At 53.8% G+C, this 18,112-nt stretch overlaps 2 protein-coding genes across 2 annotated transcripts in view; both read left to right on the top strand.

Moving 5' to 3' along the window:
* Positions 1-13,990, top strand: part of LOC122428159 (epididymis-specific alpha-mannosidase-like) — a 31,748-nt gene extending 17,758 nt beyond the window's left edge. Inside the window, exons 10-21 of the mRNA XM_043447968.1 lie at positions 98-104; positions 470-483; positions 531-684; positions 3,421-3,695; positions 4,400-4,591; positions 5,090-5,342; positions 6,465-6,572; positions 6,650-6,856; positions 10,219-10,345; positions 12,042-12,154; positions 12,496-12,616; positions 13,893-13,990. Of these exons, the coding sequence (XP_043303903.1) occupies positions 98-104; positions 470-483; positions 531-684; positions 3,421-3,695; positions 4,400-4,591; positions 5,090-5,342; positions 6,465-6,572; positions 6,650-6,856; positions 10,219-10,345; positions 12,042-12,154; positions 12,496-12,616; positions 13,893-13,990 (1,669 nt within the window). The remainder of the gene's footprint in view (positions 1-97; positions 105-469; positions 484-530; positions 685-3,420; positions 3,696-4,399; positions 4,592-5,089; positions 5,343-6,464; positions 6,573-6,649; positions 6,857-10,218; positions 10,346-12,041; positions 12,155-12,495; positions 12,617-13,892) is intronic.
* Positions 13,991-16,904: 2,914 nt separating this feature from the next.
* LOC122428158 (epididymis-specific alpha-mannosidase-like) overlaps positions 16,905-18,112 on the top strand; it is a 41,241-nt gene continuing 40,033 nt past the window's right edge. The window contains exon 1 of the mRNA XM_043447967.1: positions 16,905-17,042. Within this exon, the coding sequence (XP_043303902.1) occupies positions 16,905-17,042 (138 nt within the window). The remainder of the gene's footprint in view (positions 17,043-18,112) is intronic.

The raw sequence follows: 18,112 nt of genomic DNA, 5'->3' as shown, positions 1-18,112 counted from the left end.
CCAGAGACTGGACAGTGTGTGCCGTGTCCAGGGATCCGGGAGTCATCGGATGTGGTCATAGCCTGGGGCACGTGGGGTGGGGAAGGAGCAGAAAGAGAATCCAGGTTCATACCAAAGAGGCCTCCAGGGCTGACCTTGGTGATTGATCTTGACCCTTCAAGCTCCAGAGAATTCTGTCTGTACATTGCCAAGTGATCAAACTTTGGAGTCAGGCCTTAGGACATGGGTCGCCTTGGACAGCTGACCCTTCTCTCTGGACTTCAGTGTCCACACTGAAGTAAAGCGGGCTAACAAGGAGAGATGAGTGAGGAGCTCATGGACCCTCCTCTCTGGGGGTATGCCCCCCCCCCCCCCCGCATCCTTCCTGGGAACCAGAACGCAGCTTGAACAGATGAGGATGGGGTTGGACGTCAGAGAACATGTGTCTGTCTGTCCTTCCCCCTGAACTCTGCAGGGCTGGTCTCACCAGCCTCAGTTTCCCTTGTTCCGAGGGGCACCAGGGGTGAGTGGTGGGTCAGGTCCAGCAGTAGAGCCTGTTCTCTGTCTGCAGGCCCAGAGCCTGGGGGACGCTTTGCGGTGGTCTACAACCCGCTGGCCTGGACAGTCACCACCATCATCACCCTGACTGTGGACTTCCCCAATGTCAGCGTCACAGATGAGTCAGGCCGCCCCGTGCCTGCACAGGTAAGGGGGACATCCCGTCTAAGGTGCATGCCCTGTTGCTGCCCCTGCTCTGGGCTGAGCCCCAAGAAGTGGGCATCTAAAGGGAACATGTGACAGGCTGCCCTCACTGTGAGGACAGTGTCATGGGGTGAGTCATCATCAGGGTCAGTGGATCCACCCAGGGGACTGACGCTGGGCTTTGGGCATCTGAGTTGACCAGAATCCACCTGTAGTTCAGAGCCACAAGAGACATGGTTTCAATACAGGGTCAGGAATATCCCCTGGAGGAGGGCATGGTAACCCACTCCAGTATTCTTGACTGGAATATCCATGGGCAGAGAGCCTGGTGGACTACAGTCCATGGGGTTGCAAAGAGTCAGACAACACTGAGGCAAACTGCTGTATATGTATCCATAACCCTGTGTAAATTTCTACTTCTCATGGGGAAGCCAGCAATAGTCTTCATTGTGCAAATTTATGTCACGTCAAATCGTGGAACATCTTAAAGAGCTGGGAATACCAGACCACATGATCTGCCTCTTGAGAAATCTGTATGCAGGTCAGGAAGCAGCAGTTATAACTGGACATGGAACAACACACTGGTTCCAAATAGGAAAAAGAGTATGCCAAGGCTGTATACTGTTACCCTGTTTATTTAACTTATATGCAGAGTATATCATGAGAAATGCGGGACTGGGTGAAAAACAAGCTGGAATCAAGATTACTGAGAGAAATATCAATAAACTCAGATATGAGGATGATACCACCCTTATGACAGAAATGGAAGAAGAGCTAAAGATCCTCTTGATGAAAGTGAAAGAGGAGAGTGAAAGAGTTGGCTTAAAGCTCAACATTCAAAAAACTAAGATCATGGCATCCGGCCCCATCACTTCAAGGCAAATAGATGGGGAAACAGGGGAAACAGTGGCAGACTTTATTTTTTGGGGTTCCAAAATCACTGCAGATGGTGACTGCAGCCATGAAATTGAAAAACACTTTCTCCTTGGAAGAAAAGTTATGACCAACCTAGACATCATATTAAAAAGCAGAGACATTACTTTGTGAACTAGGTCCGTAGAGTCAAGGCTATGGTTTTTCCAGTAGTCATGTATGGATGTGAGAGTTGGACCACAAAGAAAGATGAGCACTGAAGAATTGATGCTTTTGAACTATGGTGTTGGAGACGACTCTTGAGAGTTCATTGGACTGCAAGGAGATCCAACCAGTCCATCCTAAAGGAAATCAGTCATGAATATTCATTGGAAAGACTGATGCTGAAGCTGAAACTCCAATACTTTGGCCACCTGATGCAAAGAACTGACTCATCTGAAAAGACCCTGATGCCGGGAAAGATTGAAGGCAGGAGGAGAAGGGGATGACAGAGGATGAGATGGTTGGAAGGCATCACCGACTCAATGGACATGAGTTTGAGTAAACTCCAGGAGTTGGTGATGGACAGGGAGGTCTGGTGTGCTGCAATCCTTGGGGTCACAAAGAGTTGGACACCACTGAGAGAATGAACTAAACTGATGGAGCTGCTGTGTTAGTGACAGGCACCAAGCTGGGACACCCACATCCTGTGTGGTCCCTCCTCATCTCCTTCCCAGATCTAGAGCTTGACTTGGCTCTAGAGGTGACCCTACTGTCACCAAGCCAGCCCTTCCTTGGAGTGGTGGAGGAGGTGATGCCATCAGTCAGCCATTCAGCAAACACTCCTAAATGTCTGTTCCAGCCCTGGCCCCAGATGAGTGTTCATCCCTGGACTCGGGAGCCATAGTGGATTCAAGGAACAGATACAGACATGGACAGTTAAGGTGTGGGATGGTGAACTGGCAGCCAGGGCAGTGGCCCTTAGCTAAGACACAGGATGAAGATTCCTCTATATCATGGTCTGGGGAGGGGAGGTGCTGGGTTGAGTAGACCTAAGACATAACTTCCCCCTTCCCCACCCAAAGGCTCCACCCACCAAGCAGATATGCTCTTAAATACTACCGAACACCTAGGATGTGTCAGGCGTTACTCTAGGCACTGGAGAAACTTTCACAAAGAAGCAGACAAAAGTCCCTGCACTCAGGGGGCTCCTATTCCAGTGGGGGGATCCAGGCAAGAAGAAAATAAGAGTATAGGAGTGGCTGATGACAATTGTGGTGGAGGAAATCCTTTAGGACAAGTTGGGAGTGTGGGGTGGGGACGGGTGTCTGCTTTAGTTCAGAGAAAGGCTGGGCTGGAGGCTGTGAGGAGCCACATGGGTTTGCTTATGGCCCCCCAAACCCTCCACAAGACCCAGAAATGACACTTGTTCCCTAGAGAGTGAAGGACCCCCTGCATGGACCCACTGTCCTCAGCCAACTCCCTTCCCTGAACCAATGACTTGCAGATGGAGAAAGGGCTCAGGGTGACCTGGAAACCTCCCTCTTCAGGAAAATTGGAGGATTAAGAGAAAGCGAGGCCCCTCCAAAGTGGTCGAGGGAACAACATGAGCAAAGGCTCAGAGGCAGGAACAGGAGGGAGTTTGGGAGGAGGGCAGGTGGCTTGCAGCCTTGGTGGAGAAGGAGGAAGGGGGGAGAAGAGGCTGGACCCAGTTGAGCAGGGAAGATGCAGGAGGGGAAACCAGCTCAGCCCAGTGATGGATGACCGCTGTCTCCATGGAGAGCAAACACTCCATCCACCAGATGTGTAAGCCCAGGGTTTCCAAGGAGACTGAGGCATCTTCCATCCCTGACATCTACCATTCATCCTGTCCTTCGGGTCTTGCAGGTCCAGCACTCGAAGGAGTTGCCCTCTGCCTATGACCTGCACGTGCTGACCACGATCCCAGGACTCAGTTACCGGCACTACAGCATCCGGCCCAGCAGGAGCTCCCAGGAGGACACTGGGGAGACTGCACCCTTCGTGGCCAGCACCCAGCAGTTTGGACGAAGACTCAGGAGACGTGATGGGCGGGTGGGTGGGAACATGGTGCCTGTGGTGAACGACTGCTACATCGTCTTCCTGGACCTGGACACCAACCTGATGCACAGCATCTGGGAGAGGTGAGGTGCAGTCATTTCTGCCTCTGAGAACAGGAGGACCCTGGGGCCTGGGCAGGAAATGCCCTACCTGGATCTCCATTTCCTCAGCTGAGGGGCAAGGGTGTGATGGTGGTTAAGCTCCCTGCAGTGCATCGAGCTCTATTTCTAGGTGTGTGAGTCTAGGCCTAGTCACAGAAGCAGCCAGGACCTACAGGATCCAGCAGAGGTGATCAGGGGGAGAGTGTGGGGAGCAGCAGAAATGGGGTGCAGTCCCAGAACGTTCTGAGTCTCCCTGGTCAGGCTGGGAAAGGTGCAGTGAGCACTGTGGGCTCAGGCTCCATCATTGCTCAGGCCCCACGCATCTTTCACCTGCATCAAACCCTGGTGACTTGAACCTCCTTGCTGTCTCTCCGAACTGGCCTACATGGATGAATCATGCAATGAAATTATACCATATTGGGTCCTTGGCAGGTTGCCTTCTTTCAGTTCTCATCATGTTTCCAACTCTCATCCTCACTGCAGCGTGAATGAGGCCCCTCATTCCCCTTGAGGACCCAATAATATTCCGTTGTACAGATATACCACTTTAGTTCTGCAGAGGCTGTCTCTTTTCACCCCTGGTTCCAGGCTGGCATCTCCATAGAGGCTCTGTGAGCCTGGTTCCAGCATGAGGATGACATGTTGTCCATCATGATGACACTGCTTTCTCTTTCCTCTCTGTGCAGGCGGAGTAACCAGAAGGTACGCGTGACGCAGAGGTTCATGGAGTATCATGCGATCACTGATTTCAGTAAAGGCCCCTTTGCAGACAATTATGTGTTTAGACCCGACGGTAGAGCAGAGCCTGCGTGGGAGGCTGTGAGGATGGAGATCGTGGCAGGGCCGCTGGTGACTGAGGTCCGGCAGGACTTCTACAGGTGAGGGCGGCCCCCTGGCTGTGCTCAGCATGTGGAGGTGCTCACAGGCAGGTGACTGAGGCAATGGGGGCCCATCCTTGCTTCAGACATCCAGCTCCTGGACCTGGGCTTGGCACACGGTCCTTCCTCCCTGGAAGCCCCATGACGTCATGAGCTGCTCCAGTCTCTGCAGGCCTGCTCTCTGGCCTGCGCTGTGTCACCCTGGGGGCACCTGAGTCCAGAGGTGGGACAGGAGCCCACGGTGACAGTGACCAACACCCGAGAGCAGTTCTTGTGTTTCCATCAGCAGGACAGACAGAACCCCCAGGCGTGGCTGGGTACCCAGAGTCTTCAGAGGACAGGGTCCCTCCTGTTCTCTATTCCAAGCAGGCTCCCCGGCTTCCTGGCTGCAGGAAGGATGGAGGGAGGGAAAAGGAAGGAGACAAAGGAAGAAAGGAGAAGGGCGGGGCGTCCAGAAGCCTCCCTGGGCTTGACCTACCTGCCTTGCTTCTCCTCCAGGGAGGTGAACGATAGTGAGCCCATGTTCGCCATCTACTCCCGGCTGGCCCACGGGCCCCAGAGCTCTGACGGGGAGCTGCTCTGCCATCGCATAGAGCAGGAGTACCGGGTGGGCCCCTTGGAGCTGAACCGTGAGGCCATCCTGAGGACAAGCACCGACCTGAACACGGGGCGGGTCCTCTACTCGGACAACAATGGCTACCAGATGCAGCGCAGGCCCTACCGGCAGGACACATGGAACGCCATCCCTCGGGTATGCCTTGAACTGTCCCGGGGTGTGGCTACACCAGATTGGTGTAGATCCAATCTGATGGCTGTTTTACAGACGGCAGGAGAGCCCCCTTAGGTCCAGAACATCTCCCAGAGCCCCGCTGCCCTATATCTGCCCCTAGGGGTACGTCCCAGGCGTGTTCAGACCTGGTCTCAGAGTCTGGGGCTGCCGTGTGTGAGGCGTGTCCCTGAGGTCTGTGTGCACCGCGGGTCCTCCTCAGTCAAGGGGTGACCCACTGGCGATCACTTGAGGACTAAGTAGGTGGTATCTGGCTAGGCCTGAAAGGAGTGTGACCCTCCTTTACTGCTCTGAGCTGAGCCACAGCCTGGCTGCCAGGTAGGGCTGAGCAGGGGCTGAATTCCAAAATCAGACAGCTCCCAGGGCCTCTCCCTCCATCGGCGTGACCTCAGGCGAGTCCCTGGGTGTCCCTGGGCCTCAGTGCTCTCCTGGGAAGACAGTGACCTGCCCCAGAGCTGTGCTGAGCTCAAGGATGATCCAGGAGCAGTTCGGTGCTGGGACCTCCTGAGCCTCCATCCATGTTAGTTCCCTCTCCTTCCACGGGGGCCCTGAGAAGGAGTGTGGTTCCTCCCTCCTCTGTCTTCCGTGAGCTTCTGTCCCTTCATCTCTGTGACTGGTCCTCACCCACTGTGGTCTGGGCTCCAGAGGGTCCAGGACCATCAGCCCAGGACATCTTGCTCCAACAGAGCAAAGGGCAGGGCTGTGTGAGTGCTTTCCAGCCCAGACACCAGCCCCTTTCTATTTGGGAACCCCTGGCTTGGGGCCATCTCAGGCTGGACTGGCATAAATGACTCATTATTTCCTTGCAGCAGGGGGACCTTGGGGGCACATTTTACAGGTGGGGAAACCGAGGCTTGGGCAGGCTGGGTCCCCCAGGGCATAAGGTCAGGAAACAGTGGAGCTGGCTCTGAATCCCAGTGTGTCCATCTCAGAACTCAGAGCCCCCCCCCCCCCATCTACCATGCCACCCTGGGCTGCTGCTGCACCCATGTAGGGGGCCGCCTGGGGCCATAGGGAGACCCCGGACCTGCTGGCTGACCTGGCCCACTGCCCCCTCCACCAGCCTGCCGATGTTTCTGTCCACAGAATTACTACCCCATGGTGCAGTCAGCCTTCATCCAGGACAGACGAAGCAGGCTGGTGCTGCTGTCTGAGCAGGCCCATGGCATCTTAGCCAGGGAACGGCAGGTGGAGGTAAGAGGAGGCCCCTCTGGTCACACGTGGAGACCCCAGGGCCCAGGCAGGCCCGGTCAGACAGTTGTCCTTTGCAGGTCATGCTCCACCGGCGGCTGGTGAACAACGATACAGCAAACATCATTGCTGACCTCACACTGAACGACACCTCAGTCGTCCACCCGGTGCTCTGGCTTCTGCTGGGACCCAGGAACCTCACCAGTGGCCTGCGCCAGAGGAGTGGGCTGGCGCTGCAGCACCGGCCCATCGTGATGCTCAGAGAGATGAGTGGTAAACATGCTCCTGTCATCACTGCCTGAGGGAACCTACCTGTCCAGGGATGGGGCTGAGCTTGTATTGATAGCTAATGGTGAATGGTGTTGATTTGTGATCTCTGAAGAAGAAGATTTAGCTTTGGCATCAGGTCCCAGGATTGATCACTCAGACCTTTTGTGTGGCAGATGCCCCATTACACTGGAAAATGACAAAGTAGCCTCTGACATAGACATCAGAAGGGGCAGGGAGAGAGCCCCACTCAGTAGTCATATCAAGGCCTTATATACTTTTACCAGACCCACTCCCACAACAGACATCTTAAAAACAAGATTAGAACTAACAATAGAGAGGTCTTACCAGACGCACTACCACAAGTAAGTCTTAAGATTAGTCAGGAGGTACCTCTTAAGAAGGAGAAACATGTCCTGGAGCAGGATACTTTTTTATTATATAATCATTAGAACAGAGTTTAAAGAAAAATATAGTCTTGAGCAAGCTGAGTTGTTTTGTTGTGTAATCATTAGCTCTGGGCTTAAAGAAAGTTAGTCTTAAAGATTGTTGTCATAACATCTCAGAGTTTAAGTAAAAACATCTTTGTGTCTAAGACGAAGAAAGTTTGTGTGCATTTCTTCTTCTGAGGGCCCTGGACTGCTTATCAATCTACCTAAGGATTAACTCTCTCAGTACCTGCCAGGATCTGGGCTACTTTGGGGTAGGAAGGGACCAGAGTCCTCATCCAAACCCCTCATTTTTAATGTGGGCAACCTGAGGTGCACAGAGGTTCAGTGACTCGTTCAAGGTCATACAGCTAGTAGATTCACAGCTGGGACTTACTGCCATTCCCTTCTTATCTCTTTTCCCTCAATCTCCTCTATTTCCTTCTCTGAGGACACTTTCTACTTCTTCCTATGATATATGTCACCATTCAGGTCTGGAGGCTCAGCATTTAAGACTGGCTTTATCTGAATTAAGTGTGCTGTCACCAAGTGAGGGTGATTGTCTTCTATGTCCTGATCTGCGAGTTTTATGAGTTGCCTCTCCTGAGACTTGTATAAGTTTCCTTCACTACAGTTGGGCATCATAGCTAAATAGTTGAACATGAAATACTTTAAACAATGAGTGCATTTGAAAGTATTTGAATATGCAACTATAGAGAATCTTTAAAATTTTATAGACATAAACAGTATGTATCTGTACATTCTGTCTACAGGTATACCTCTACATGTATGCTTTTGTTTTCTTCTTTTTTTTTTTTTTTGAGCATTGACGATACTGCATTGTTTACAAATTGAAGGTGTGCTGAATCTTGCAGCAGCATGCTTGTCTGCACTGCTCTTTCAACAGCATTTGCTCAGTTCACATCAATGTATCACATTTTGCTATTTCTCACAGTATTCAAATATTTTTCATTATTACTATAATTGCTATAGTATTAGTGGTCTTTGTCATTGTTCTTGCAGAAAGATTGCTAATCACTGAAGTCTCACCTGAGGTAACCTTTTTAACAAGAAATCTTTTAATATCTAATGTATATATAAACTGTTTTTCTTAGACAAAGTGCTATTGCACACAATAGATTATAGTTAAGTGTAAACACAAATTTTATATGCACTATGAAACCAAGACACTCAAGTCTGGCTTTATTACAACATTTGACTTATTTCAATGGTTGCAGTCAAACCCATATTAATTCAAAATTTTGCCTATAATCCTTAAGCTGTTTTCTATTTCTCATCTCTTGCAGAAGTTTTTTTTTTTTCCTCCTTTATTTATTTATTTTTTTTTCAGTGGGTTTTCTCATACATTGATATGAATCAGCCATAGATTTACACGTATTCCCCATCCCGATCCCCCCTCCCACCTCCCTCTCCACCCGATTCCTCTGGGTCTTCCCAGTGCACCAGGCCCGAGCACTTGTCTCATGCATCCCACCTGGGCTGGTGATCTGTTTCACCATAGATAATATACATGCTGTTCTTTCGAAACATCCCACCCTCACCTTCTCCCACAGAGTTCAAAAGTCTGTTCTGTACTTCTGTGTCTCTTTTTCTGTTTTGCATATAGGGTTATCGTTACCATCTTTCTAGATTCCATATATATGTGTTAGTATGCTGTAATGTTCTTTTATCTTTCTGGCTTACTTCACTCTGTATAATGGGCTCCAGTTTCATCCATCTCATTAGAACTGATTCAAATGAATTCTTTTTAACGGCTGAGTAATATTCCATGGTGTATATGTACCACAGCTTCCTTATCCATTCATACTAAAAGCAGCAAGGGAGAAACAACAAATAACACACAAAGGGATTCCCATAAGGATAACAGCTGATCTTGCAGAAGCTTTGATGAGGGCATGATTTTAGGTTTTCCCAGATTGAGATTTAGGCTAGACCTTCAAAAGGCATTAGCAAGAAGGTGGGTGGTAGCTGACTCATTCACTGAGCATTTATTGAGTGCCTGCCATATGCTGCAGACTGTACCTGCATTAGACCCAGCTCTTGTCCTGAAGGATTTCTCAGGGGCTCAAAGGGGGTACAAGTCATGGTCAGCTCCACCCACAGTCCCGTCAGCTCCACCCACGGTCCTGTCCACGGCTGTGGTCAGCGCCACCCACGGTCCCGTCCACGGCTGTGGTCAGCTCGTCCCAGGTTCGGCCCTGGGCTCTTCCACCTGCACACGGAGAAACCAAAGGTCTGAGACGGAGCCAGAGGAGCCTTTATTCCGGGCAGACGCACCTCAGGGAAGGGGAGCGTGTATTGCTTCCTCGGGTGCTGGGCCCCTCATGCGCTGTCCCTCCCTCCTTCTGTCACCTAAGCTCCGCTGTCTGCAGACCCTCTTTCTGCTCTTGTCTGGGACGTGGCTGTGAACAGCTCTGGGACCAAAGGAACTGAGAGGCCTGTGCCACGGGCAGAGATCCCAGGAAAGGCTCTGATTGGCCCCGATCGAATCACGTGACCCAAGCCTGACCAATCACTGATGCCTGGGAGTTGCGAGGCGATGGTGGCTCCAGCTGGAGCCCAGAGCATCTCCTGGAAGAGGAGGGCTGAGTCCGTCTGGGCAGAGGCAGCGATAGATGTCAGCACGGGAGCTGGCGTCTGAGACTTTGTTCAGAGCAGGTCTCTGTGTGAACTCCCTGCAAGTTCTGGAAGAAATGGTGTCTTCTCTCTGGTCCCATCTCCCGGTCTGCAGTTTGAACCGGCTGGACTAGAGATTCAAGGCAGGCTGGGGCTTTTGCATGAACAGGTGCTTCAGGATGCCTGCCTTGTGGACCACAGGTGGGAGGAAGTGAGATCAGATGAAGCGGGGGACTTAGTGTGGCGAGCTGTGTCAGGAGGAGAGTTTGGCCCAAAGCCTCTCCTTGTTGTCCACCTGCCTTGCAGAGATTGCCCAGCGTGGTTCAGGCCCCAGGAAGCAAGAGGCAGTGACGCTGCCCCCAAGCGTCCACCTGCAGATCCTCAGCATCCCCGGCTGGAAGTACAGCTCAAGCCACAAAAAGCACCTGCGGACTCTCCGGAAAGGTGCGGCGGGTGTTCAGGTGTCCAGGTTCACTCCTGCCGCCACATGCCAGCTCGGCCCCCAGCCCATCACTGGACAGAGGGGCTCTCCTCAGAGTCGTCCAGGCTCTTTCAGGTCCCGCTTCTTCCAGGGTCTTCTCCTGGAGCCTCAGACACCGGTGTCCCACCTGTATTTTGGGCTCAGGCATGACTTTGATGAGGTTCTGTTCATGCCTTGAAAAATAATTCTAATGTCAGGCACAGGTTGTCATGGTGGGTTGAGTCATGGATGACATATGAAACATCCCCAGGCTCAGTGGGCCCCTGTCTACAGAGGGAAGCAGGCAATTCATCAGAGAGCAATGACAATGATCTGAGGAAAGTCCCAGCTAGGCATCACTGAGGGCTTCCTGGTGGAGGCAACACCTTCCAGAAACAAATAGGTCCTGTACCCCTTACCTGCCCCTTTAGACTCTGAGCAGTTCCAGGGTAAGGCTGACTGTGCCCCAGCCACTGCTGTGTCCCCAAAGCCACACTCAGGGCCTAGGACGTTCCCATATAAGTGTCAGCCCAATTAAGAAGGAGGAATAGAAAGAAGTCAAGGCCAGATGTTACCTTTGTGCCTGATAAACTGGATCTTTGAAAGACTGGCTCAAGCCTGCAGTCACATGGCTTCCTGACGCTGACCTCCAGCATCCCTACTCCACTGCCCACTTGATACATATGATGGGGTGGACGGGGTTCCCAACAGCAGCAGAGTCATTTGGCTCCCACTTGTGTGTGTGTGTGTGTGTGTGTGTGTGTGTGTGGCCAAGACACTGAGAAAGTACCTCCTGGAGGCAGTTTGTACTGAATGAAGTAAAGGAGACACCAGCTGGGCCAAGCAAGACCCTGTTCCCAGGAAGGTGAATAAGAGGCCAAACGAGGGGAGCACTGGGGATGCAAAGAGGGCCGCCTGCCTCCCCAGAAACATACAACCCCATTGTCATCATCACCTGCATCACCATTGTCATCATCTCTAGCTACATTTCCAGTGCCAGAAATCCTTCCTTGATTCTAGAGCTCCAGTCCCTAACCCCATCACTTGAATGGAGACAAGAGACTTTGCAGACTTCTTATGCAAAGTAACAAGGAGCCCACAGCATCACTGTCCTCACACAGCACAGTTCATTTCAACCCCTTGCTCTGTGGGATCAGCAGGGTGGCTCTTCTCATTTGGTCTCCAAAGACCAGCAGATAGAGGCTATATTACAATGCATTTCCTAGCTCTCGTGGCAGAAATAAGCTTCTGTGAGACATGACACATCACCTTTGCAATGGTGCCTCATCTTCAGGGATATGAGGCCACACCCCCCATTCACAGGTGCCAGGGCAGTGAGAAAGTTCCAGAGAACAGGAAGCCAGAAGGACAGGCCCAGTGAGGAGCTCACCAGTGAATAAGAATGAAGACTTTCAGACGAGTGCAACGGCCCTGGTGTGGGTGGTGGGAGGCGTCACTTTGGCTGCACCTGGGTTGGAATCCTCCCCCCTCCTTCTTTATGCACACTGTCTGTGTCTCTGGGCAAGTGTTCGCCCCTCTCTGAGCCTGGTTTGGCTCATCTGCAAACTGGGGCTGTGTTAGCTGCCTCCAAGGGAGGTTGAAGTTGTGAAATGGAGGTGAGAGTGTAAAGGGCCAGGCAGAGACTGTTGTCCTCACGGCCACCTTCCTTCCGTCCCTAAGACCGAAACCGCGAGGCCAAGGCAGACCTGCGCCGGGTCCTGCTGCGGCTCCAGCACCTGTATGAGGTGGACCAGGACCCCGTGCTGTCTCAGCCTGTGACGCTGAACCTGCAGGTAAGCCGCCCTCCCGTGGCCTGCTCCGACATCACAGAGTCAGGCCCCCGGGAGGACGCACCGTCGGGAGACAAACCCTGGTGTCTGGGTGTTTCCTGGGGCGGCCCCACCTGCCCACCACCTGCTGGGCGTGCTGATCAGCCAGCACTGGGGGGCCAGCTGCCCCGGGCCTCAGGTCCTCATCTGTAAAATGGGGCTGCCCCTCCTCCCGCAGGGACTTGCCCTGCAATGAATGTGGGGGATGCTGGCCCCTGGGCCGTGGTGCGGCTGCCCTGCCTCGTCAGGGTCTCTGCTCAGGTCTGGGGTCTGGGTGCTCACCCCTCCCTTGCTCTGTCCTGCAGTCTGTGCTGCGGGGACTGGGCTCCGTGGTGTCTGTGGAGGAGCGCTCGCTCACAGGGACCTGGAACGTGAGCGAGATGCATCGCTGGACCTGGAGCACGCGGAACCCTCACCGCCACAGAGGTTCGATGCCCTGGTCCTGGCCCCGCCCCAGGTCCCCAGCCTCACTCCCAGCCAGACCCCAGCTCTGCCCCTGAGGCCTGTGTGACCTGGAGCTGGCCATCCTCCTTCTCTGGGTCTCAGCCTTCCTGGATCAGCCACAGAAGGTTATAGACTCTAGGCTTCAGGTCAGTCTCCACATGCCAGAGCTCCACACAGGTTGTGTGTGTGCGTGTGTGCACTTGTGTGTCCAAGACCACAATCCTCTGAGGCCTTGAGTGAGCCTTGAGTGAGCCTTGAGTGAGCAAGGCCTAGAGTGAGCAAACTTTAGCTGCACCCTCAGATGTTCTGACAGTTTCCCTGCTGTGCATTACACTGCCCACACACAGACTGCTTCTTGCCTGGAAATCTTTGCCTCTGCTATTCCTTCTGCCTGGAAAGCACTTGTCCCCTTTCTGGGCCTCCCCTGACTCTCCCCCAGGTCAGGGCTGAGTCAGGAGCCTCCCTTGCTCTCCCCTCTCCCTCAGTGAGCTCTGTCTCATTTATCTCCTGTTTTGGCTCCTGCACACAGCTTAGTCTGGCTGCATAAGGAGGCACTTAGTCAATGTATGATAGACAGATGGATGAAGGGATGGTTTGATAGAAAAAAAAAGATGGAAGGAAGGAAGAAAAGTAGATGGATGATGGACAGCTCAATGGTTGAGTGACAGATGGATGGAAAGAGGGAGGAAGGAAAGAGGATGAGTGATGGATGAATGAAAGGAAGGAAAGTGGACGGAACATGGACTGTTGTGCGGCTGGAGGTTGAACAGATGGATCGGAGGATGCAGGATGGAGGGCAGTATGAAAGGATGGAAGAGTGTGTGGTGGATGATTGGATGTTTGTATGGATGGATGGATAGAGGGATGGATGCAGGAGCAAGTTTCACCCCAAGGAGGAAGCCTAAAGCCCAGGGTGTGTCTGAGGACAGCCCACTGAGATCAAGGGCAGGCCCCCTCATGGCCTCAGTGAGAGGACTCTTAGGCACATATATGGGGCCACAACCCACGGAGAAACAAGACCAAGCAGGCCGAAGCCCCCTGCACACGCCTTGACTGTGCTGGGCCCTCAGGGGAGGCCGGAAATGAAAGAGGCCGCTCAGCAGTGCAGTCCTGTCAAGAGGGGGCAGCTGAGGGCTGTGATCACAGTGGGAGCCACAGACGCAGCAGGCGCCGTGTTGCCAGGGGGAAGCTGGGAGGAGGGGGCCTCGGGAAGCAGGTGGTCCAGGGGCCTTGCCGGACAGACCCTCTCTGCTCCCAGGCAGCTCCAGTCAGCCCCCGCCCCCTCCAGGAGGCCCCGAGGTCACCATCTACCCGAAGGAGATCCGCACGTTCTTCATTCACTTTCAAGAGCAGTGAGTCCTTGCAAATTCTTGGTCCCAAGACACAGAAAAGCAGCCTAGAGGGTGAGGGGAACAGCTGCCAAGCTGGTGTGCTAACAGCAGGAAATGGATGGATGGGGGTGTTCTGACTTCTTAAATAAAATCGCATTAAGGACCTGTGTCTTCCCCTGCCCAATGGAGCCGGCCCTCTCTCTCCTCTCCTGTCACAGATGGTAGCTTCACACACACTCACCCTCCTGCTTCACCTGCAAGAGTCAAAGCCAGGTGTTCTCCCAAAGACAGAAGGAATAATCCCCAGGGATACCAGAATGCATCTGCCTGCATCCTGCCAGATCTCAGCAAGTCCCCCAGGGTTACCAGTGGCCATGCTGTGTCCTGGGTACCTTCATGGGCTCATCCCAGTGTGGAGACGCCCCTGCTGTGGAGGGCTATGCCTAAGATATACGGGAGGGAGCTACTGACTCGGATGCGTGATGCCAAGCTCTGTGTCCAATCTCATACTCTTGCCCTGGCCCCTGGTCACACCTGCCCTACAGGAAGTTCCTACAGCTCAGGCCACCAAAAGATGGAAGGAAACCATGTAGCAAGTGAAACACAGAACACCCGGGGTAAGGATTATTAATATTAAACCTCACACACAGCAGAGGAAAAGGGTCGTTAGGATGGGGGCAGTGGACCCTCCAGCAGCTTCTGGATGGACTGAGCAGAAGATGGGGTGGGAGGTGAGGCCAGAAAGGCAGGGGAGACAAGTGCTGGAGGGTCCAGCTGCAGGTTTCAGATCAGGCTCCCAGCAGCAGACACGGGAGCTGAAAGGTTGGAAGCTGGAGGATGCCGGGCCCCTGCTGCTGGGGGAGGTGCTTGGCACTGGGTGCAGCCCCAGGCAGTTTGCCCATCAGGGCATCCTGAGCCCCCAGGCTGCTCACCCGACCTAGAGGACAGACAGCGCCGATGTCACAAAGAATAGGTGGAAATGGTGCTGGTGGGTCCACCTTACAAGCTCCCACGCAGCACATTGTAGGGTCGGGCTGTTCTTTCTCTAGAACACCCAGCCCAAGTCGTGCTTCACACTCTCATGAGCCGCTATGGCCCGGATCAGGAAGAGGTCACAAGCTGCACGCCCGCGTGTGACCCTGGGCACAAGCTTGCACTGCTGTGGGGGCCTCAGGGACCACGTGTTCTTCTCACGGTGCTCGGGTTCAGTGTGGAGTTCATGGTGATTCTCCTTGGAGCCGAACACATGTGCACCGGCCCTTTTGCTCGACAATTTGCTGCCAGGAACCAAGGTCATGGGTCCCAGAAGCTCAAGTAGCCTCTTCCACTGGACTACTGGGCATGACAGAGCCTGACCCAGAAAGAACTGCTCCTGTGCTGAAGCCTGTCCCTGCAAGGAAATGCTACCTTCTGTTGAAGGACAAGGGTGTTAATTCTTCAGTCATGTCTGACTCTTTATGACCCCATAGACTTAGCCCACCAGGCTCCCCTGTCCATGGAATTCTCCAGGCAAGAATACTGGAGTGAGTAACCATTCCCTTCTCAAGGGAATCTTCCCTACCCAGGGAATGAACCCTAGTCTCCTGCATGGCAGGCAGATTCTTTACCTTCTGAGTCGCCTAGTGGTGACGAAGCTGCCTGCCAATGCCAGAGACATGAGAGATTGAAGTTTAAGCCCTGGGTCGGAAGAACTCCTGCCGGAGGCTGGCAGCACACTCTTGTATTCTTGCCCGGAGCATTCCACGGACAGAGGACCTGCAGTCCACAGGGTCCCAAAGAATCGAACTTGACTAAAGCGATTTCGCAAGCACCCAGTGAAGGAGAGCGAGCCCCCGAGGCTGTCACAGAATCTGCCCTGAGCCCTAACTCTCGGGGGCCTTCCGGTCTCCAGATCTGTGAGATGGGATGTGTCGCTGGTTAAGAACCTCACTGGGAGGAAAGTCCAGGTCAAGTCAGGCCACATGGGTACCAGGGAGGGGGGTGATACAGGAAGGATAGAGACCTGCTTGGAGACCGTGTTCTCCAGATGCTTTTGCTGGGGGAGGGGACAAGGTGGCCAAAAGGGAGAGTGAGTCTCAGGTCGGGCAGCGGCAGAAAGAGCCGCTCAGGCATTTGGAGGTCAGACAGCAGAACCCACTCCCAGACCCCTGCTCCAAGTCAGGGTTACAGAGAGCCCCAGGCAACACTCTGACACCTGCAGGCTGCACCGCCATGCCAGCCATCCTCCAGGAAGGAGACCCCGCTGTTGTCAATCTCCCGTGAATTCCCTTTCGGGTCCCCAGCTCCTCTATGGGTCCCAATTTACAGATGGGCTGCTGAGTCCTAGAGGGTTCAGGCATCTTGCCAAGGTCACTATCCGTGATCCAGACCTAATTCTGAAAGTTTCAGGCCTTCTTGCTCCTACACTAGCTGTGTGACCTCGGATAGTCAGGTCCTATTTGTGAAAGCCCCCTTAAAAGACAGATGACAACCACTATTGCAAGTCTCAGACTTGGGGTTTCATGTGAAGAAGAGTGTTCCTGGTGGTGGCAGGCCCCACACTGAGAGTTAGGATTTGCAGGGCAGTGTGAAGGAGCCAGTCCAGCGAGTTGGGGGCAGGGATGGGTAAGATGCCCAGTGGGAAATACCGGAGAGGCCTAGGGAAGGGGCATGAGGACCAAGGTGAGGGGAGCCAGAGGGAATCTGGCAGGCTTCCCTGGGGAGGTGGTGTTTGGGGTTTGGCTAAAGGCAGATGGTCAGGAAACCCCAGATGGAGCAGAGTGCTGCAGGGCAGTGAGCGAGGGCCCCCGCCTGCACCGCTCAGGTGACAGCCTCTGTGTGGGCGTCACTCCTGGTCTCCTTCCCGCTCCGTCCACCAAAGGGCGGTGGCCCCATCGGCTGGCAGGAGGCGGGCCCCGCAGGCAGGCAGACGTCCTCCAGCCCCTGTGCTGGCCGAGGAGATGGAGCCGTGGGGCTGGCTGCCTCTGCTCCTGCGGTTGGGCCTGATGTGGCCCCTGGGGGCTCCTTCTGAGCCCCGACTGAGGGTATTCGTGGTTCCGCACAGCCACATGGACGTGGGCTGGCTGCACACCGTGCAGGTAGGTGCCCCGAGTGACCCCTGCACACCTCTTGAAGCTGCGGCTCTTTTTCCTTCTGGACTCCAGAGTGGGTTTGTGTCCTGGGTCTCTGCCATCAGGGCTCTCGGCCTGGGGTCCATCACTATCTGGCTATGGACTGGCTGAGGACCGCTCTGGGGGCTCAGATGGTGAAGAATCTGCCTGCAATGCAGAAGACACGTGTTCGATCCCCGGGTTGGAAAGATGCCCTGGAGAAGAAAATGGCAACCCACACCAGTATTCTTGCCTGGAGAATTCCATGGATAGAGGAGCCTGGTGGGATATAGCTGATGGGGCCACAAAGAGTTAGACATGACTGAGCAACTCACGTGGGCTGGCTGTGGGCAGGGGTGAGAATGTGTCCCCTGCTGCAATGGGTGGAACGTGTTCCTAAATATGCCTTGAGTGAATATATGAACCAGGGCCAAGGAAAAGAGGGCAAGATGGATTTCCATAAGTTTCTGGTGCAGAAAACTGAAATGATTACCCAGGCCTGCACAAGCTCTTTTCTGGAAGGAGGAAGGAAATAAATGAATAGGACCACTCTGTAATCATGCATACAATACTTTCCATGAGACGTTAATAAGTGAGTTGCTCATTTAAAGGGAGTCGGGCAGCAAGAGGCCCTGAGGCTGAGTGTTGAGTCTGGTCCCGGCTCACTGGGCAGCCTCTGTGGGTGATGACCCACCTGCATGTGGAACTGCTGATGTGTGGGAAGCAGGCTCGTCACCCACCCCCAGTTTACAGAAGGGGCACTGAAGCCCAGGGTGGGGTGCTACCCAAGTCAGCAGACATCGCCTCATTGCCCGCTAACCGCCTGCCCAGGGCTCCTTGCATTCCTTTATCAGCATCCTGGCACCATGGTGAGCCAGCCTGACCCAGATGGGAGCAGGCATAGCTCCATCCTGAGGGCTCCCAGCCTTGGGGGAGGAGATAGATCCAGAGAGACGACTCGCGGGGTCAGCTCCTCTCAGCCTCAACTCTGACACACACTTCCCCATTGCTTCATCCCAAGAAGGCCCATCTGAGTCCCTGGGCCTCAGTCCCGGGGC

The sequence above is a fragment of the Cervus canadensis genome, chromosome 26 (assembly GCF_019320065.1).
Source record: "Cervus canadensis isolate Bull #8, Minnesota chromosome 26, ASM1932006v1, whole genome shotgun sequence".
Taxonomy (NCBI): Eukaryota; Metazoa; Chordata; class Mammalia; order Artiodactyla; family Cervidae; genus Cervus; species Cervus canadensis.
The sequence above is the reverse complement of the archived record's forward strand: the minus strand, read 5'-3'. Positions and strand labels throughout refer to the sequence as shown.